We start from the raw sequence: 22,038 nt of genomic DNA on the forward strand, positions 1-22,038 counted from the left end.
TCTTGCTAAGACTTGCAATCAATCATCAGAGAGTGCACTCAAAAAGTTCGTTTATTACAAGCTTAAGCTAATGCTTCAGATTATACTTGACTTTGTCATCTATCGGAGCTTTAAAGCTATTTTAAAGCTATTCCTCAAGCTATAGCTATTCAGCAATCTAAAGTTCAATTTATATGTAGCTTTTAAAGCCTACTCAAAATGTAATTTAATCAAAAGCTTTTCATAAAGCTACTAATTATTGTTAAGATTTTCAATCTTCATTTCTAATCCAATCTCTTTTTCTGTCTCCCTCCCTCTCTCTTTTTTGGTTAGGACATGCCCACCATGACACGCATGCATCGGCACTCCAGCTCGAGCGGCGTCGAGGAGACGCGCGGCCGGCGTCGCAATGCCAGCGGCGATGCGAACAAGGAGAACTTTGGGGTCCACTTCATGAGCAGCCCCTTCGGCAACAGCAGCCTGATTGCACTGCAGGATCTGAGCAACGTGCATGCCAAGAGTCCGCAGCGGCGCAGCTTCAGCGAGGGCAGCGGACCGCGTCAGGCCACGCCGCAGTTGGCAGCGCTGCGCTGCCTGCCACGCCTGGGCGGCGCTGTTGGCGCTGCGGGGGGCGGCCTGGAGGACTCGCAGTTGTCGTCCTCGCGCATGGGCGACACCACGCTCGATCGCATGCTGGACGCCATTATAGAGTCGGCGCGCAAGGAGGTGCGCTGCAAGCATCAAACTGCATCAGCGTCGACGGCGGCGACGTTGGCAGCGACGCCTGGCGATGGCGAGTGGAGCGAGAGCAGCGTCCACGAGATGGAGGTGCGCACGCCCACGCATCTGAAGCGGCAGCGCGTGGTGCGCCGCAAGAATCAACAAAAGCAAGCCGCAGTCGCTGCCGCTGCCGCTGCCACTGCCTCGACCGCAGTCGGGAGGCAAAAGAATCTGGGCCTGAGCAAGCAGCCCAGCCTGGAGCACATACCTAGCATCAAGCGTTGCCTGAGCTTCTCCTCTTCGAGCTCCGCATCCAGCGACTTGGAGGATGAGGAGCACTTTGCTAAGCGTGGCTCCATGGCCTCCTGCGTCTCGGGTGCCTCCTCCAACTCCAACTCCAACTCCGCCTCCCATTCCAATGCGACGAGCAGCGGCGAGTTTCATCCACGTGGCAGCATCGACTTGAGCATCGCTTACGATGCCCATCAACAGCAATTAAATGTACATGGTGAGTTCCAGAGTCCCGCTTCCCCTATTCCCCATCCCCTCACCCACTCCACTTTATCCCTATATAATGTGAATTCATATGCAGAGACCGAACGTTATCTCCATAGACATTTTCGGTCTATAAGGATGTAAATATATTTAGAGTGGAACAATGAAATGAAAGAAAAGAGATGGTAGTCTGGAGTGAAACGCTCTTTATTTATTTTCTGCCTAGCTTTCTTAAATCATAAATTGGAACGATGAAATGAAATACTAGAACAACTAATTGAAACTAAAGATTGGTTAGCTTGAAATAAAATGTACATTTATCTCTATTTACCCAACTTAAACTTCGTAAATCGAGCATTTTCTCATTTGAACTATACAATGAAATAGGGAACAATGTAACAAAACAACAAAAAGGAAAAGGCTTTCTCATGCTGGATTAATCAATTAATTAATTAACTGTAAATCTTAAATCAAGCTTTTGCGTCCTGAAAACAATGGAATGAAACAGTGGAACACTGAGAATTTGTTGCCTGCAATGAAGCGCTTTCTAATGCTCATATCCTCATCATTAAGATTCCTTGGAGAAAGCATTTAGGTCATTGGAACGATGGAATGAGCTAGCAAATGAAATTTAGTTTCGCTATTTCGATTTTTTAAATGAAACATACATTCGTATGCTATGCGATATCTATTTGATCTGAAGAGGGATAACACATAAAACATTCAATAATTCTAGGCATTAAATATTAATACAAGAAATTCCGTGAGAATCAGGACTACTATAGGCAGGTATAGAAATAGTTAGTAAACTGCATAGAAGACCTTCAGAGTTGACCCAAAAGAAAAATAAGCTTAAAGTCAATGAGATAATGTAACAAATATATGAAATTCCTTTACAGTTATACGCTGTCGCGATCTGCAGCGATTGCACGGCGCTGGCAGCATTAATGCATACGTCAAGGTGGCCTTACTCTCCGGCGTTGCAAGCAGCAGCAGCAGCAGCGAAAATTCGAGCTCCAACTCGAACTCGAACTCGAGTCGATACCAGCGCACGGCCGTCCATCGGCACTCGAGTCGTCCGTACTTTGATGAGCGCTTTAGCTACCATGTGCAGGATGCTATGCTGCAGGCAACAGCAACAGCAACAGCAACAGCAGCAGCAGCAGCAGCAGCAGCAGCAGCAACACCGACAGCGTCGACGTCAACGTCGACATCAGCATCAGCATCAGCATCAGCATCAACAACAGCAGCAGCGCTGCAGCTGGCCGTTTGGCATCGGGATCGGCATTTGAAGTGAGTACGAGTAAGGTCAATAGCAGCTATCAGCAGCCAAACAAGTATCATACCGAAGGCTGACTACTGTCGCCTGTCTGTCATGTGTGCGCGCGTGTCATTCACCCCCAATGGCGAGGACAATGCTAAGCTAAGGATATGCCTGGCAAAAAGGCAACGGCAGTGGCTGGGGCGGTGGCGGGGGCGGAGACGTTGACGGAGGCAGTGGTGCGGGGTGTCTCAGCCTAATTGTAACGTTTTCCTGTAGCACACTTTGCCATTGTGCATTTCCTGCACATAAACAAACGCAGCGCCCGCAGCGGGCGAAGTGGGTGGGGGTGGGCAGCTTGAACTAGCTCTGGAGCGACTTCCAGCACACACACACACACGCACACGCACACACATGTGCATGGCGCACATCCAGCGCAGGCGCTGTGAGCCCCATTGTCTCTAGGCCGCTTTCCAGCTAACTGTAAAATGTTGCCTGGGCTTTAGTTTTTAGGTTGGCCGTCCGTTGTGTTATTCCGTCTCTTCCACATCTTCTTCTTCTTCTTCCTCTTCGTGCTCTGTTCCGTTTCGGCTCGACGTGAACGTTGCGCTCAGTTCGAGTGTTAAGCTCGCGCGACGCAGACGCAAAAAGACGCAGAGGCTGGCAACGACGCTGCTGCGGCAAGGAACACACGCAGCGAACGAAACGCAACGACGGCGTGCTCTAACTGTTTCCCACAACAAATGTTGAAAAGTGTGTGTTCGCTCCATTGCGCTAACAAAAATAATAATAATTATTACTTAAGAACGTTTACACATTTAAACGTTTAGTTTAGTTGCATTTTTTTTTTTTGAGAAAGTTTTTTTTCTTGTTCCCTCATCTGTGCACAAACAATTGCAAGCGTGTGCCACATGCTCTCAGTGCTGCTCTGTGTATGTGTATGTGTGTGTGTGAGTGAGTGTGTTTATTTAAATGCAAACACTCTATGGTATGTTGGCAGTGCTGTAATTGCCTTTTGCGCTGGCAGCTAAAAGTATGCAACACAAAATTATATAACTGCTTATGTGTGCGTGCCCGCCAGCCAGCCAGCCGCTATTTGGCTCTACGGTGTGCAGATTTGGGGAATATGCGCAAAATCAAACTATAAACGCATACAGGTCCTGCAAAATCGTGTATTGCGGCAAATTACAAACTGCCCATGGTATGTGCGCGGCTCAACTCTACATCGAGATCTGAAACTGTTTACTGTGGAGGAACAGATTGGGAGACACACTAGTCGATATAGTGACAGACTGGCTAGACACCGGAGCAGACTAGCGAGAAGATTGCTTCCTGCGAGACCACTAAGGCGATTAAAACGCTTGGGTTTTGCCAAAAATATGAGATAAGTCGTTTAGGGATACTTTAAATATATATTTGTAAGTCCTCCTGAATACATCAGAAGGTTAGGTGTTATATAAAAATTCGAATTGTGTTGTTAAGGTACTAAACTTGCATTGTACAGATTCAGCGCTTAAAATATATATACAAAAAAAAAAAAAAAAAAAAAAAAAGCCAGCCGCTAGCCAGCGTGCGTGTGCGCGTGCTAGTATGTGAGTTTTTGTGTAGCATAATTTTAGGCATGCTGCTTAATATTTGTGCCTCGCGCTGCTCTCAGTGCGTGCTTGTGTCTGTGTGTGTGTGTGTGTGTGTGCTAGCTAGCGTGTGAGTGTAGTTAGCAACGCGCTCAATGGCCAAGTTAATTGAAATTCAAGGACACGGCAGCTGGCCTGCTCATGCAAACCATCAAACCATCATTCCGTCATTCCGTCATGCACGCATTCACACATTTGGTCATTCATATCGCTTTTTGCGTTTATGTCAAATCGATAAGCGCGCTCCACATTATGCAATGGCCACAGGTCAGAGGCTATGCCATTTCCTGGCTAATTGAAGCAGGCAGTTAGTTAAATGCACACCTGGGACCATATACACCTGCACATACACACACACACACACACACACACACACTCACAGAGCACACGAGCACACACACCTGGCGCACTTGTTATGCATGCATAATGAAAACATTTGAAAAATAGTTCTCCTTGTTGTCGTCTATTTGCAAATGCCTCGTTAAGCATTTTAAGTAAATTTGCCCAACGACTATTCGCTAAATAATTCATTTACCGTTTTGATGGGCCTGTGGCAAGGGTTAAGTGTTCAGCCCATGAGCTGCCGTCCGCAGTGGCAAGGCAGGTGGCAACAGTTTCTGTCGCAACTAGCTACGCAGCCTGCTACATTTTTAATGCACTGGCCCCATTTGTGTTTATTTCTTTCCTTTCTGTTTCGGTTTCCGTTTTTTTTTTTTTTTTTTTGCCCTGGCGTGCGCGGGCGAGCTTTGCCGAAAATCGAAAGGACCCTCAAGTCCTTGCTGCCGCCGCTACAGCCCTGCCCCCACCCCCCCTGAACTTTGTGCCCGCCTTCCAGCGCTGGGCCCAAAGCCGAAACTGTCCGTCAGACAGTTGCGATTGCAATCGCCCAACTTTGGCGCTGCTGCAGCAAATGAAAATCAATAAAACTGACCCAAATACGCGCGGGCAAAATTTGAAAGCGGACAGACCTAGAGCACCTACAGCACCTAAAGAAGAGGAAGGCTGAGGCGCATTTCCGGGGGTCCCTCCGTTCCGCCCACCCATAGCCGACATATCGCTGCGTTGTGGATCTGTTGGAATGCCAAGCCATGACAGCTTAGTTGGCGCTAATTGATTTATGTCACGTACCGCAGCTGTTGCCTGCCAAGCTGGGGGAGGCGGAAGTGTTGCGAGCACTGACAGGGCGACAGAGCGACAGGGAGAGGGAGAGGGAGGGGCGAGAGAGGGAGGGAGGGTCCGTAAAAATGGTAAACAAAATGGTAATGCAACGTGACGCAAAGCGTTCAAAAAATCTAATCTCATAAGACGTCATTGAAACTATTTCCAGTCAGAGTCCTGGGACAGGACTCACTCGAGCTGCCCTTGGCCAAATGGAGTTCATGATTTGTTGGATTCACTTGGAGCTTCCTCGAAAAGGTCAACTTGCGCCCGGCATTCGTGTAGGCTATTTAGCTATCGCCGAGATCTCTTTGGTACAATTTACCTTCGGGTAGTTCCATTAGTCCACTTTGTAGTCCGACGTCGTGCGTTGCCTATCTCCTCTATTAATCGTTTGTGTTTTCGAGCTAGTCAGTCTATTACGCACGGCGCACTGTGAATTAGCTTTCGGATCTAGAGAGGAAGTAGCTAGTCCCACGCTCCTCCTCTCTCTCTCTCTCACACACTCTCTGACTAGTGTAGCTCGATTTGTTAATTGCGAGTCGGTTTGGATATGCAAATAAGTTTGTAGTAAAGTAAACTCAAAGAGGTTTAAAGTTCCATTGCATATAATAGATAAATGGGTAGCTGCTGTCAGCTCAAAGTGGCTCGTGAATCTAATTAGGCGCACGCTGTGGCACTCAGTCTCAGGTTGCATGCATGCTGTTTCCATATGAGAAGACCTTTCGCTTTTCGCTGACTGACATTCAATTTCATTAAATTTCATGTTCGCAGACGCAGTGAGTTCCTCGGCTGCCTCACATTTCCACTGAGCGCTTTAGTGCAGCAGAGCCTCGGCGCAACTGGATCCTACAAGCTACACTCGCAGGGATGCCTTCATAGCTGCCGCAGCACGAGCAGCAGTAGCAGCAGCAGACCGCACGTCCCAGTCCACGCAACGCCCACAAGCCGTACCGAGGGGAAGCCAATCGAGAGGAAGCAGAGGGAGAGGGAGAGGGAGCAGGTGAAGGAGCAGCTTACAGCGACTGATAACGCTAGACCCGCAGCGGTTGAGATGTCCACGATGGCGGCTACAGTGAAACCGAATGCCACAGCCACAGCCACAGCCACAGCCCCCAGCACAGCCACAGCCACGAGCACAGCCGTGCTGAGCGATGATGTCATCAGCATCAGCATCGATAGCATGGCTGCCGCCGTCGGTCCGCTGGGCAATGACAAGGAGGACGCGCTGCAGCAGCCGACGATGGTGCTCAGCAAGAAGGCGCTGCACCAGCGCGATGCCGATGAGAATCTGTTCTTGCGCTTCCTCGAGCTGGACCCGCCCGCCGATGGCAATGCGAACAGCACCACGGCCAACACCGGCAACACGGGCAGCACGTCGGCCGGCACACTCAATGCGAACGCCATGTCCAATGCGAACGCGAATGCCAACAATGCGAATGCCAGCAATGCGAATCATCTCAACGGCGGCAACGGCACACGGCGCTGCTCGACGCTGCCGGGCAACAGCGGCGGTGGCGGCCGTCAGCCGACGGGACGCACGCCGTTCACGATGACCAAGCGGCTGACGCGGACGGAGGAGCGCGGATTTGGCTTCTCCATTGTGTGGACGCATCCGCCGCGCGTCGAGAAGGTGGAGGCGGGCCTGTCAGCGGATCGCTGCGGCATCCTGCCGGGCGACTATGTCATCTTTGTGGACAAGCACAATGTGGTTACGATGCCCGAGGCTGATGTTCTGAATTTGATACGATCGCAGGGCTCGTCCTTAACGTTGGAGATATTCAGAAGGTCAGGCGCGGGCGCCAACATGGCCACCAATGCCACCAATGCCACCACCATTAGCACGGCAACACCGACAGCCCTAGCCACGGGCGCAGGCGCAGGCACAGGCACAGGCGCAGCCACGGGAAGCGTCATCCATAGTCAGCAGCAGTCGCAGCTGCGCAGCCAGCAGCTGCTCTATGGACTAGAGGATCAGCCAGCCAGCGTTGTGGCGCTGCAGCAGCGCACCGCCAGCGTTCGCCCCCAGCTGCTGGGCAACACCCTGTCGAGGCCGGCCACCGCCTGCTCCGGCACTACCTCCTCCATTGAGGCGGCCAAGCGGCGGCTCCACCTGCCCCAGGTCACGTTCAGCAAGGAGGTAGGCAAGGGCGTCATTGTCTGAGACCAAGCAGCCAACCACTCAATCACCCAACCACTCAATCACTCAACCACTCAACCACACGACCGCCCCGACCGCTGCTAATTTTAGTTGTTTCTTATTGAATTTGTCTTTACTTATGAAATGTGCTTAAATATTTTTTTTCTATTTGTTTTTTTTTTTTTTTTCGATTTGCCTTACTCTTTGCACTTTGTACATATGTTTAGCGCATTATTGTTAAGTTTTAACGTTTAAGTTTTTGCCCTGCGAAACATATATACATATGTATATATACCTCTATTTTTTTTGTACCCCCTAAGCCCGTCTGAAACTTCCTCATCCCTTGCTTGACAATAAAGTTTTTTTTCGGTTTTATTTGCTTTTACTATTGTTTTTGCTTTGCCTCGCTTTCGTTGACGAAGGTTTTAAGTTTCCTCGTGCGGTGGGTTCTCGGAGCTCTCACGAGCTGTTTCCGTTCTCTTAATTGCCATTTTAATTGGGTTTTCTTCCTTTTTGCTTTGCATAGTGTTAGGCTCTAGGTTAAAGGTCTCGGTTACAATCAGCACAACTCAATCCAAAAGCTATTTTACACACTATGTCAAATGAAATGCGAGTATCATCCAGGCAGGATTAAGGAATCCAAATTGGGATTAATATACATGGACTAGATATATTTTCCATTGATTTACTGACAGGATTTCTATATGCTTTGTTTAGTTTAATATATATGTATATTTCTTATATTTACTCAACTATCTTCACCGAGTCTTAGATTAGATTAGATTGGATTAGATTAGATTAGATTAAGGGATGAAGAGGCTTTTAGGCTTTCGTCTTCTTAACCATCTAATGGACAGTTTTTTGCGAACCTTAGGTAGATCCTTAAGACTGTCATTAAAGTATCCATCGTTTCTTACTTTCTTTGAATTGAGTTCTAGCATATGAATAATAATGATGTGAATATGTCAACCCACATACAGGTTAATCAGCAGTCAAAGCCTAATGAGGGCGTTGGTTCGAGGCGTTATTTATACAGATATCAATCCAGTATAGGATAGGATAGGATAGTTCTGAATAGTTTGGATAATTCCTAGAATGGTTACGTCTAGCACACGCTCAAGCTAGAACTTTACTTAAGCTAACGTAACCCTCATGCTTCTTTCTCTCTCTCTGTCTGTCTGTCTCTCTCATTGGTCATGCATCGACGCAGTCCATTGTGCCCATAACGGATAACCGTCGACGCTTTCTGCTGCAGCTCATCAGTCGGGAGCAGAACTTTACGGCGGCACTCCACTTCGGACTGCAGCGTTTTGTGCAGCCACTGCAGGAGCGGAAGGACCTAATATCGCCGAACGATCATAGGACCTTGTTTCAGAACATTGATGAGCTGCTGCGCATTGCCGAGGACATACTGGAGCAGCTCTGCAGCAACGAGCAGGAGCAGGAGCCGCACATGAACTTTGCCTCGCGGGTCTATCTGTCGAAGACGACGGCGATTTGCGCCGCCTACAAGAAGTACTGCAATGGCATCAAGCGGGCCGACTGCGTCCTGGTGAACAAGTCCCGTCAGACGGGCTCCGAGTTTGTAGCCTTTATCACCGAGCCACCTGTGCCGCGCAGGCGGCCCGATCTCACAATGTTCATCCATCGACCGCTGCAGCACTTCAGGGAGATTCTGAAGCTGATGCAGCTGCTGGCCAGCAATTGCCATGTGGACACCGAGGAGCACAAGAACTTTACCACTGTGATCGGTGAGCTGCAGGCCGCCTATCGCGAGATAACCGTCAGCAGCGGCCTGATGGAGCCCCTGGGCGAGGGCCGACCGCTTCTGACCCTGCAGGACCTGGAGTCCCGCATGGTGTTCACCAAGTGCAAGCCCTTTACGCTGGCCGTGCAGGGCCGTCAGTGGATCTTCGGCGGAGATCTGTCCCGCGTCGAGGGGCGCTCGATAAAGCCCTACTGGACGCTGCTCTTCAGCGACATCATTGTGTTCGCCAAGGTCAGTCGAGATCGCGTCCTGTTCATCACCGAGGAGCCCATACCCATAGCCAACGTCGTCGACTCCTGCTTTCACATGCGTAAGAAAAGTGAGTACAGTCAAAGTGTTTCAGCTAGGGTTTAGAATATCATCTCAAACCCTTTTGTTATTCACAGCCACGGAATTCCGCCTGACTGTCGATCCTAACGGCCGTTTGGCCGAAAGCCCCACAGGATATTGTGCACCGGATCTGAGTCGCACGCCCAAGCGGGGCGCCAGGCGGAAGAGCCTTATCCTGCGTGCACCCTCGCTGGAGCTGAAGGCCGTCTGGCAGAATCTTTTACAGCGTCAAATGTAAGTTTTGACTAATTTCCGAATGAATTTGTAAGTAGAGTAGAATCTGAGTATCAGAGAGCTAAAGGGACCGTCGTTAAGCCCGAGGGACGCCAGTATATATGTTGTCGTACGGATGCTATGAGTGGTACGGTTATAGCCGGACTCTACTGTACTTCTGTAGGATATAGGATTTTGGCTTCCAAACACTCGTCAAGCTTTTTATGACTTGTTGCCCAACGAAATTTCTCATCCAACGGGATGGAAAGAGTCCCTTAGCCTTTTAATTACTCGTTTGACGTTTTTCATCCATTCTAGTACCATACCCCATAAGGGATTGAATGCATATCGAACGTTCTTCATACCTTACATTTACAACTTGCTTTCTTTGGCTTGATTACCTAACACGAGCTGCTTAAATGGGGCGTATTGGGATCCATCTGGTTTCTATTTCCACGAATAAGAGGTTTCTTTATGGGCCGTGTTCTATGGAATAATTGTAACATTTTCATATATACAATAGAATCCGGTTATAACGACGCTTAACCTACCGATGGTAGTACCCGGAGGGCGCTATAACCTAGCGGAGATCCTTTCTTATATGTCTGTGGGATCCAGCTAAGACATTGAATTTTCGTCGCAATAACCGGACGAATGTTATAGGCGGAATCGTTACAACCGGATGCTACTCTACTTGCATATACTTCCACGTTAAAAACTTTCAAAGGCTAACCAAGCACAATTGTTACTATTTCCGAGGAATTTATTTCAATAGCTTAAATTATAACTAAATTAGAATTTTCCAATGCCCATATCATCCGATTCTATACCAATTCTGCTTTGATTTTGCTTTTACCAATAGCTTTCTGGTGAATGCCGCATTGGGGTCGACGCCTCTGTCCAGCCCGCTGGACTCGCCGGATGTGCTGAACACGTTGGTGCCGTTAAGTGACATTGGAATGACGTCCGCATCGATGGGATCGATGAAACTGCCCTCGCTGGACAGCATCAACCTGAAGCAGCAGCAGAAACAGCAGGTGCGTCTCTTTCGCAGCAAGCGCCTGGACAGCGCCGATTCCTATGAGAATCTGCAGCGCTTGGCCAGTGCGCTGGTGCCGACGCCCCATCCCAGCCACGTATCGGGGGCAGCACCGAATCACGCCCATGCCCGCATCACGGCCAGCACACAGACGGCCTCGCTGCCCTCCCGCACCAACTCGCCCGCCCGGCTGACGGGGGGCGTGCGTGCGCACACCAACAGCTGCGGCGGCTCCATGCCCAATGGCGTGGGCGGTGTTGTTGGCATTGGCGGCGACAGCTGCTTGCGCCGGTTCAACACCAACAGCTCCTGTCTGAGCAGCAGCGTCAGCCTGACCGCCCACATGCAGTCGCAGTCGCAGTCGCAAACGCAGTCGCTGCCAAGCGCCAGCGCGAGCAGTAAATGCCTGACGGCTATACCCGAAGCGAGCAGCGAACCGGCTGCCTCGTCTGCCGTGTCGGTGGCGACGCATGCGCAGAAGCTGCTCGAGTTCAGTCTGAGCTCGGTGGGTCGCTCGTTCATCGACGAGTCGACGCATGTCGTTCAGCAGGTCTCCTCGCTGACCACGCCCGATACGCCCACGCCCAACCTGTCGCCCAGCTCGCTGGTGTGCAACTCGGATGCCTTCTCCAATGACTTTGTGCCGCCGACAACGGCCGACGTGGCAGCGGTGGCCAATATACCGTTGGCCGAGTTCGGCGGCTCTTGGGATTTGTTGGAGCTGGATCTGCAGCTGAATGAGGTGAATCTGGATCCGTGCTACGACACGGATGTGGAGGAGTGCATCTTTCTGGGCGATGGTGTGGGTGCCGGCGCCGGCGGCGTCCGAGCTGGTGATGGTAACATCGGCCAAACGGATCTTGACGATGACAGCGACGATGATAGCGTCGTCGCTGTAGACGATCCATTTGGCATGCTGCCCACCAAGCCAACGCCGCCGGATTCCTTGGATCTGTGATTTGACTTTTGGCTGTTAACCGATGCGGCACCGGACCCAGGCCACAGCCACAGCCACAGCCATAGCCACGCCCACCCACGCACACAAGCGGAATCCTTAACTGAAAATGAGCTTAGACAACCACCCAACTGATTTACTCTAATCAAACTCTACAACTCTAAACTTTACAAGTCATCCAATCCCTATGTCCGCGACTCTCTTTAAGATGTTAACTCGATTTTTTTCTGCCTTAGCCCTCACTCTTATAACTTTATTCGCTCTCTTTGCCTTGCTTTGGTGTTTCATGTACACAGATTCCACATAGGTTCCATTTCTATTAGAAAGGGATGCGAATATACGCATACGTTCCACATGGGATCCGCTCGTGATCCCCCTATGTTCCTCGTGCTTTTCACATAAACACCACACCTAGTCCATTTTGTCTACACACAGATTCCATACTACTTATAACACATGGGTTCCACGTTCCACATAGACTCCAGATATGATCGACCTAGACTCCACATGGGTACCACACAGATTAAACTCTGTTTAATGGGTGTTAGACTCTCGACCGATTCGACAACGCTTTCAAATATGTTCCACACGCGATCCACCTATCGATCCTTAGCAATTGAGCAAATGAGTGTGATCTATTTAATGAATGCCTTATGGAAGATAACTGTGACTGCAACTGGCACAGTAAACGCAATTAGTGAACTGCGATTTTAGATTAACGATATACAGATGCAATTCAGGAGTTTTAACTCAGTTCTCTGCGATCGATCAGATTGATAAACAATTATTTGTCTTGGCTTTGGTATTCAGGTCTTACATATATATATATACAAGTATATATTATCAATATTGTACAGGTTTTTTGATAATCAAATGTGAATTATCTTTTGTAAATTGCACTAATGCTAACCGGTTTATTATTATATATATAGTATTCATATATGGGTGTTAGATATATATATATATATATATATATATATATATATATATATATATATATATATATATATATACATCTGTATATACATATATGTATATGAACACTGCTTGAGTATACTCAATGCTAAGTACGTAATCGTAATCGTAATAGTAATCGTAATCGTAATAGTTTTTTTCTTTCTACATATACAAATGAGTGTATTCAGCGTCCCATCTCGATCAAAAATCTAAATATATATATACAATATTTATATATACTCGTAAATCTATATATACTATTGTACTCGTTCTTGTATTCGTCTATGCGTATCATCCATAGCCAACTGAGTGTAAATATCACGAAAAGCAAAAGATCTGGGTTGATATTTATGCCGACGTGTCTGTATGTAATACTAGAGTAAAGCAATTCGTACATAGTAATTTCTAGTCCTTAGTATTTACTAGAGTAGTTATAATGCCCCTAGATAGTCAAATATACACATGCATATACATAGCCCGATATACATACATGCATATATATATATACACGCATATACATGTGTACATACAATTATAGAGTAAATGCGCTCCAGCAGCAGGGATAATGCGATCATAAAAATATACAAAAAAAAAAAAAAAAAAACAAAATCAGTAAAAAAAAAAAAAGAATTATGTAAGCCCTGTTTTAAAATCACATTTAACTATTCATATAAATCGTCTTATTCATTCGATTTAAAATGTTTTTTGCCAACGTTCTTAAAGATAAAATTGAGAAGTAAATTAGAATCCAAAAAAAAAAGAAAGAAATAAATATGTTAACTAAAGAAATGCTTCCATTTTGTAGCAAAAGCCAAATTGAAATTTTGAAAAAATAATCGATACGAAACTATTGTTATTGTTGTTGTTGTTCTATGTATTACCAAACTAAAATTGTGTCCCTAGTTCAATTCGAATTCCAACACTTAAACTTAAGTTGATACGTTAGCCAAAAAGGAAAAGAAGAGGAAAATCAAAAATCGCTGCCATAAGAATTGTTATTTTTTTTTTTAATATTGTAGGTTATACACGACTCATCTCATCCTCTTGTTGCTTCCCCGATCTCCCTCTATGTACATAGTACCCCGCACCCACACATATTTATACATATATATATATATATATACATACATATATATATACGCTAGCTATATAACTGTAACTGTAACAATCTTTGCTCAGACTCCAGCGTCCAGACGTACACTTAGCGAAAATGTATGTTACTTAGCAATAATCATTGGTACATAATACTAATTGTCTTTCTATATACTATATATATATATGTATATATATATATATATATATATACATATATAGATGTATCTCTGATAAAGACGTCGTTGTCAATTATTTACTGTTATGACTCGCACTTTGTTGCCTTGTGTAATAAAGTCGTAACTCCATAAATACACACACACACACACACACACATGCAGACACCTACACAAAAGCAAACACACACAAATATGGAAATTTGCATTTTGCATGCCCTCAAGGAAATTAAGCCTTCAAGCTGAGTCATGTTTGCAATTAAAGTTTTTCTAATTGGCAAAAATATGTAGCATACTTTTCTGGGCACGTTTCATACGCATTTCATTAGCGCCGCCTTTGCGGCTTTGAACTGATTTATGCTGGCCTTGACAGAGCTTAAGTGTAATAGTGACATTAGTAACGTTGTTTATGTGCAATAAGAAAATTTATATTCTTCACTCATATAATTCTCTCACTTCTGTTTGGCAGTTAGCTCAAGCTGCAAAGTTTTGATTATTCTTACTTCCGGTAGCTCAAAATAATTAGCATATTTTTATTATAGATCTTTTTCTGCTAGATTTTCGATTAAAATTCATTAAATTATTAGGAAATCATTAGGAATTCTCATAAGTAATTCTCAATACTTAAGTGAAGCATAAAAAGTGTCAAAATTCTATGAAAGGTTCAAGATAATAGACCTCGTTTCTAAGCCACATTTATTTGTCTATGTTTCATTTAAATTAATTTGCAGCAACAGTTTCTGATATGTATATGAGCATATGAAGATAGTTTTTGGGCCACTGTGCGACCTCAATAGCTGCGACTGCATTGCGCTGAGCTCTAATTTGATATAATCTGAACACATAAGAAATTCAACATGCATCAGCACACATACGTTGATTTGATATAATCTCACTACACGCACACAAACACACTTACACACACAGTTGGCTCAATAGCCTTCTAAAATGAAATATCGTGTATACGCCACGTGTACGCGGCGCCCCAATGAGCAAATTTGTGTTGCCGTAGCCGTAGTTTATTTGTGTTTTCCCTTTTTCGCATTAAGCTATATATAACTATTATGTAATCTCACATATATACAAAGTACATTATATACCCCCTATATATGTATATATATAAATAAATGTATGTATACATATATACAGAAGTATTAAGAATCAGCATTTGTCATGCATAGTGTGACAAATGCTCATCTAGGATATGTTTAAAAACTTTTGATTTCCCTTTTTAGATGCTTTTGAGTTGCCAGCAAAGTGCAAGACTTATATATATGAGATGATTTGAGATGAGTTAAGATTAGTTCAATTGAGTTCAGTTGAGTTGAGAAACGATGAATAATAAAAACCAAAAAAGTCTTTGACTAAAAACGCTTGTGATGTTCTTTTTATTTCAATTCCTAACCAAAAAAAAAAAAAAAAATACGATTCTCCAACCAAATAAAAAACAAACCCACCGAGCACTCACTTTGTACCACTCTGTACGTTGCCCAACAACTATTCTATATATTAAAAAAATAGAGAAAAAAAAGAATTTTATACTATCCCGGTCCCGGTTCATCCTGCGCTCAAAATTGTTTTGACCAGAAAACCAAAAAAAAAAAAAGTAGAAAAACTAAAAAAAAAATTGATAAATTAAAAATTGTGATGGCCTCAATTTTAGTTTAGTTTAAGTTCCATTACAAAATACTTCTGTCGCTTCTACTTTCATACTTATGATTTATGCTTCGATTTGTTATTGTTATCTTTATCGTTATCGTTATCGCAGTCTGAACCTCTGCAAGTGCAAGCGTTTTTAATCAAAGATGGCCTCTGACCACAGATCGCGCGTTTTTATTGTTTCTGTTTCTCGATAGCAAAGCCAACATAAATACTAAAAATTAATTTTAAATAATAAATGAAAAATATCGCAAAGTACCTAATGAAACCATAAATGCCAAAGTCAAGCAACAAATAACTAGCTTAAAATACTAAACAACAAAAAAGAAGAATTTATGAGCAAAAACATAAGTCAATAGCGAACAATTTTAACCAAAATTTTCATATTAATTTGAGCCCATCACAAATTTTTAATTTGCAATCAACGTCGGGCAGCTGCAGCTCTGTGTGGTTGTGGTTGTGCGTCTGGGTGGTGGTTGCGGTTGGTTTGGGGCGGGGCATGGCTAGGTCAACTCAAGCTTTAAGCTTCAAGCTAAACAAAGCGCCTCTTGCAGCAGCGCGGCCCCAGCCTTGGCCATGGCCATGTCGAGCAGATCGAGCTGCTGATTGACGAGAAGTGCCGCATCCTGAATAAGACGGGCACCCCGAGGTCGAGTGCCCTGCACCTGGCCAACTGGATGAAGGGCCAGCTGGACAAGCAGCAGCAGCAGGCGCGACTGGCGGCCATTGCCCGTTCCCAGGAGAACATTAGCGCCGAGGACGAGCAGCTGATCTTCAACAGCGACAGCGAGCAGGACGAGCGCATCATCTACTGGACACGCCAGCAGCTGGAGAAGCGCACCAAGGAGCTCAACCTGGCCAAGGAGCTCGGCGGCCTCTCCGCCAAGCCCAACTTCGGGGGCAAGCGCCTGAGCGGCGTCGACGAGCTGAGCATGAGCCTGAGCGCCGCCTCGGACATCTACTCGGAGGCGGAGGTGGTGACCAGCCAGATCAGCCAATCGCATAGCACCACATCTGACAGCCAGGTGAGTGAGGTATGTTTTTCCCTAGTATATTTCACCTCAAGAGATGGGCACAAGATTCCGAATGCTTGAGAAGATCGCGAATCAAACACAAGGAATTTTAGATCTATCGGTCATACATACTGCTTTCTATTTGTTATATTGTACATACATATGTATAGGGCCGGATTAACCCTCAACGAGGCCCTTGACAGCCTTTAATTTGGTCCCCCTTTTTTACTTTCACTTTGGAGTTTCATATTTGTAAAGGTGGTAAAGACTCTTTCATAATTCGGGGTGCACTAAAATCCGGGCTCCTAGACAACTGTCTATTCTAGTTACTTGTTAATTCAGTTCTGCATATATCCATTCCATTCTAATGCTTATGGGCGTATTAGTACATTCCATAGGTCTTGGATTTCTCTCTTTAGTTTCAGGCTAGTTTCAGTTAGCTTTTAGTTCAGATAGAACTTCCATTAAACGGTATTCATAATGTATAATAGGTACAATCATTTAATAACATAACTTCTATTCGAGTTTTTTCTATATATGTATATAATATCATATGAAATATATATATTGTCTATATCTTAAGTTCTTTAGACGCTGTGGTATTCAAATTCGGTATATATAGTATATATACATTTCAGTACGATCTATACATCTGAATTAAATACCTAGAGCTAAAGAAAACATTTAAAGGACTTCTATATAGTATATATTGTAGAGAGGGTATAGTAAGGAAATTATTATAAAGGAGGCATAAGAATGGAGCAGTTAAACTAGAAGATATCAATACACATTAAGAATGCAATAAGCCTCTTAATAGACCCCATAAAAGAATGCCTGAAAATCAGTTCTGAAAACTCGTATATAGAGCAAAAAATGCTAGGTATCTAAGGTCAGATCAATCTTATGAACATGAAAGGACTTTAATGATAGCTTGTGATAGCTTGGGCACATATCAAGTCCTTAGATTATGCACACGTATATATAGAGATAGTCTGATAGATACAGACAGACAGAGATAATAATATATCGGTATTGCAATTACATACATATATATCTATATCATATATACGTACATATCTATAAGATGAAATTCACACCTTGAATTTCCATTTTCAAAGCGCTTGTATCTTATTGAGGTATTTAGGAAACATATCGATTCTTGCGTGCCCTTCGCCCATCTCTTGTAGCTAATATCCATGTAGAACGTATTGCTAGATTATTTGGTATTTGGTTTGTGGCTTCATCCGCTTAGATCACCGTGCGCTCCAGTCCCATTGTGCTCGACAAGCTGGCGGTGTGCCGTCACTGCCACAAGAACTGCCAGCAGAGCGGTGCCAGCGGCAGCGGGGGGCGTGGCTCGGCTGCAGCCGAGGCGGGTGGGGCAGGTGGCTCGTCGCTGCTGTGCAACTCGCTGAAGGTGCAGCACAGTCAATCCTCGCCCAACCGCTGCTGCAAGCTGAACGGCACAGCTGCAGCTGCAACCGCTGGAGCAGCTGGGGTAGCCGGACAGGCAGCTGTGGCTGGCAGTGGAACGGGCACCGGCAGCGTGACCAGCATCTCCAGCAGCACCATCACCGGGGAGCTCTCCTCGAAGGTAGTCGCTAGCAGCAGTCGGCGCGAGACCGGCGACACGGAGAGCGATGTGGCCCAACTAATCACCGACGAACTGTCGCTGTCCCAATCAGAGGCGACAGACGACAGCGTCAACGCCATGCCCAACAGCAGCAGCAGCAGCGCCAAGCTACGAGCTCTAGAGACGGCGCAGCCACTGCCGAACGGTCACTGCTCTGCCTCAGTGAACGCCTCTGTCTCCGCCTCCGCCTCCGCGTCCGTCTCTGCCAATGCCTCCGCCTCCGCCTCAGCAACGGGGTCGCCACAGCCGCCGCCCAGGCGCGCTCGAGTCGTGGCGCAGCTGTGCCAGGAGCCAGTGCGTCAGCAGGTGAAGGCCGTTGTGACCATTACGGAAACGGCTCGCATTATGCGCAACACTGAACGCAGCTCCAGCACCAGCGCCGGCGCCGGCGCCAGCACTTGCCATTGTCGCTGCACTCCGGAGGACTTTAGCCAGCTGGCGCCGGACAAGATGGAGCACCAGACGTGCAAGCTGCTAGAGTCACCCAAGCAGAAGACGAGCTCAGTGCAGCTGCAACAACAACAACATACACAGCAGCAGCAGAAGCAGCAGCAGCAGGAGGATGAGCAGCTGTCGCTGATGCTGATCGGGCTGGCGCAGTTCGCGCCGACTGCCAAGCTGTGCGGCCAGGCAGAGGAGACGACCCCACCCACCATAGCAGTGGTGCCGCCCACGCCGGACGCGGTGCTCACCAAGACTAGCACGCACGTGTGGGACAACAGCGGCGGTACGGCGGGCATGGATCAGGTGACGACCACGGCAATCAAGCAGCCCCGCCAGGCGATCATTGAGAATATACCGGAGGACTCGTGCGACGAGTCGCCGCTGGAGGAGGAGCCGCCGTATCGGCCCATGAGCAGCGCGCTGCGGCGCTTCGGCACAATGTCCAGCCTCGAGAAGCTGCCCTCCGACGAGCTGGACGACGACCTGGAGCCCTATGCGCAGAACGGCCTCAACGAGGAGCTCGAGCACGAGGCCGACAACGATGGCGACGACGACGACGATGGCGACGAGGACGACGACGTGGATGATGCCACGGCCGACAAGGCGCTTGCCCAGAACCTGCATGAGCTGACGGCCAACTGCTCCAGCGCAACTCTGACCAATGGCGATGTGCTGGCCAGTGGCGCGTGGACGAATCGCGCCGGGGCCTTCGTCACCGACAAGATGTCCTTCTTCGAGGAGTCGCGCGCCTTCATTGACAAGTACCTGGGTCGCTGGAACGCCAACGAGCAGCAGCAGCAGGCCCAGCAGGGAGCCAATCAGACGGCCTCCGAGACGGACGAGCAGATGGACGAGTGCACCTCGGGCGCCACCAGTGGTGAGGAGGTCTGGGGCACGCCCACCAGTGGGGGCGACAACGACGATATGCAGCTGATCAACTCGGAGAACACGCACTCGGTAAGTGATGATGCATACACCTACCCCTCCACCCTCCCTCCAAGCGCCTCTAACACACCCTTGTCACCCGCAGTCACCCACCAAGTCGAGCACCTCGCTGAACGACGACGACGATACGGAGCTGATGATGGATGAGCTGTTGATGGCGCCGCCCATGACAGCGAGCACCATTCGCGGACTGCTGCCACGGTAAGGAACATCGATATCCACACTAGAGTGAGATAGCAGCACACAGAGCGAGCGAGCGAGAGCGCGAAAGAGATAGCAATGACTAGCTCAAATTGTTAGATGCCCTAGACACTATTTCGTACACTTAAGCAGCTAAGCTGATCTTTAGAGCTCTCATTTATTTAGTATTCGAGTAATCGTACATATCTATATATTCTTCATCTCTTAAATGTTTGTCTTTTTTTCGTAGTTTTTACAGGTGTTTCTTGCGTTCTTTCGTAACTCTATACACACAAGTAATCCCAATCAAACAAAACAAAAAGAAACCCATTTCAATTCAGTTCAATTCGTTATCCATTTTAGAATATCTGAGTTCGATATATATATATATTATATAGACATTCTTTGATCATCTTGGGTTAGTTTAGTTTGAGTTTTTGTTTTTCTTTTCTTGGTACAGACCAGCCGACCCAACCATAAGAACTAGTCTCATCCTTCCGTAGTGCCTAGTCGAGTGTAATCATAGCTAACTTATATACGAGTATTTTTTGCAAACATTTTAGTGCTATATACCATATATATAAACTATATATATCGTATAGTATATATATATACATGTATAAACATTTTGCTCAATTCCAAAATTTATATCATTTCATCACACGCTCAAAAATTTAAAAAAAAAAAAAAAAAAAAAAAAAAATCGTTACATCTCATATCGTATATCGAATCGTATATCGTAACTTGTAATGCTTAGACGCCGTCTTGAGCCCCTGTTCGAGGAGGAGACCGAAAGCGACGAAGAGAAAACCCAACAGGACAGCGACGATATCAAAAAGGTGGGTCGTATTTAGAACAAATCAATCGACAAATAATATAAATAAAATAAACTTAAATACTATCGAAGCTCAATAATTGACAAAGGATCGAATCACATTTCAACACTTTTACTCAACTTCATTTCGAATTATTATTTTATTGGCATGGCAAGGGAAGATCATGCAAACCGAACTTTCAGCATCTTTTCAGCTCGATTCAAGCAAATATTTTGTATATCCTGAACCTGAGCATAAAAACAGCAGGAAACAAGACAGACTTTGTAAAGTTTTAATATACTTGATTTATCTATTTGTCAAGTCCATCTGAGTCAAAATATCTATCCGTCACGTAAATAAATTTAGATCTTTTTTTTCATATTTCGGAATATCTTTTCATTGAGTAAATTCAAAGTTCTCGATACTTGCGCTTTCATTATCTTATCTTATCTTATCTTATCTTATCTTATATGCATCTAGAGCTGAGGTTATTCAATAACTAACTTATATATGTGTGTATATGTGTGGGTGTCTCTATAGGTGGGTGTCTCGCAGGCTACGATGGTTCAAATATCAATTCTGTGCAACGTTCAGGGTATCTCGTAGTCGTGCACTTCCGACTACAGCACAATTACTTGTCTCAAACTAAACTTTACCATGTTCCATTTTCTATTTTTCAATTTTTTATTTTCAATGTTGAATGTCAACATAAATGTTGTTAACGCCATTTTCTTTGGGACCTCTTATGCTGCAAATGCATACTCGACTTATACAGTGCACCGCATGCATTGCAATCAATCAATTCTCTACTTGATTGATCGAATTTTTGATTGACTTGTGTTTCTTGTCTTTTATTTTCATATGCTACATTAACAACACAAATGTGCGCCAACCGCTTGACATCACCAACATCATCTTCATCATCATCATGCTTGTCATCTTGAATCGAATCAATCAATCAATCAATCATACATACATACATCAAACATTAAATACTTTTCGCACTCTGTAAACTGTAAAATTGTAAAACTGTAAAACATTTGCCACTCGCTTTCAATGTATTCCATTCTCGTTGTTGTTAACTAACTGTATTTAATATGTGTATGTGTGTGTTTGTTGGTTTGTGTCTATACATATATGTATATCAATATATTTTAATATATACAATATATAGAAAGTCGTAGTGAAATTAGTGAAGCTTTAGCCAAACCTGCAATACTGCGAGCTCATAAACATCACACGCCAGGACAGAGACCCGCGAGCGATTGACAACGATTGACAATCGAAATGAATGCACCAAATATGTCAAAATCATGCAAAAGCCAATATACAATATATTTCCAAATCCGAATCCGAATCCGAATCCGAATCGATATCAAACGAATCCAAATCGAAATTCGAAAATACTAAAACCAAAAACAATCAAAATCTG

The 22,038-nt window shown here is 45.6% G+C and overlaps 1 protein-coding gene across 6 annotated transcripts in view; it reads left to right on the forward strand.

Annotated features, from left to right (window-relative positions):
* Positions 1 to 312: 312 nt before the first annotated feature.
* Positions 313 to 22,038, forward strand: part of PsGEF (Protostome-specific GEF) — a 28,707-nt gene continuing 6,981 nt past the window's right edge. Inside the window, exons 1-11 of one of the 6 annotated variants that reach the window (XM_089473821.1) lie at positions 313 to 1,207; positions 2,094 to 2,359; positions 2,456 to 2,487; positions 6,022 to 7,387; positions 8,598 to 9,474; positions 9,542 to 9,719; positions 10,561 to 10,735; positions 16,134 to 16,601; positions 17,842 to 19,623; positions 19,697 to 19,812; positions 20,549 to 20,630. In XM_089473821.1, coding sequence (XP_089329947.1) covers positions 316 to 1,207; positions 2,094 to 2,359; positions 2,456 to 2,487; positions 6,022 to 7,387; positions 8,598 to 9,474; positions 9,542 to 9,719; positions 10,561 to 10,735; positions 16,134 to 16,601; positions 17,842 to 19,623; positions 19,697 to 19,812; positions 20,549 to 20,630 — 6,234 coding nt within the window. In that variant the 5' untranslated portion in view covers positions 313 to 315. Of the gene's footprint in view, positions 1,208 to 2,093; positions 2,488 to 6,021; positions 7,388 to 8,597; positions 9,475 to 9,541; positions 9,720 to 10,560; positions 10,736 to 16,130; positions 16,611 to 17,841; positions 19,624 to 19,696; positions 19,813 to 20,548; positions 20,631 to 22,038 lie in introns of those variants that run through there. The other 5 variants (XM_089473820.1, XM_089473817.1, XM_089473818.1 and 2 more) reach the window with 5 other exon arrangements.

Source organism: Drosophila arizonae, chromosome X (assembly GCF_054131065.1).
Source record: "Drosophila arizonae isolate 15081-1271.41 chromosome X, UAZ_ARI_1.0, whole genome shotgun sequence".
In the NCBI taxonomy this organism is placed as follows: Eukaryota; Metazoa; Arthropoda; class Insecta; order Diptera; family Drosophilidae; genus Drosophila; species Drosophila arizonae.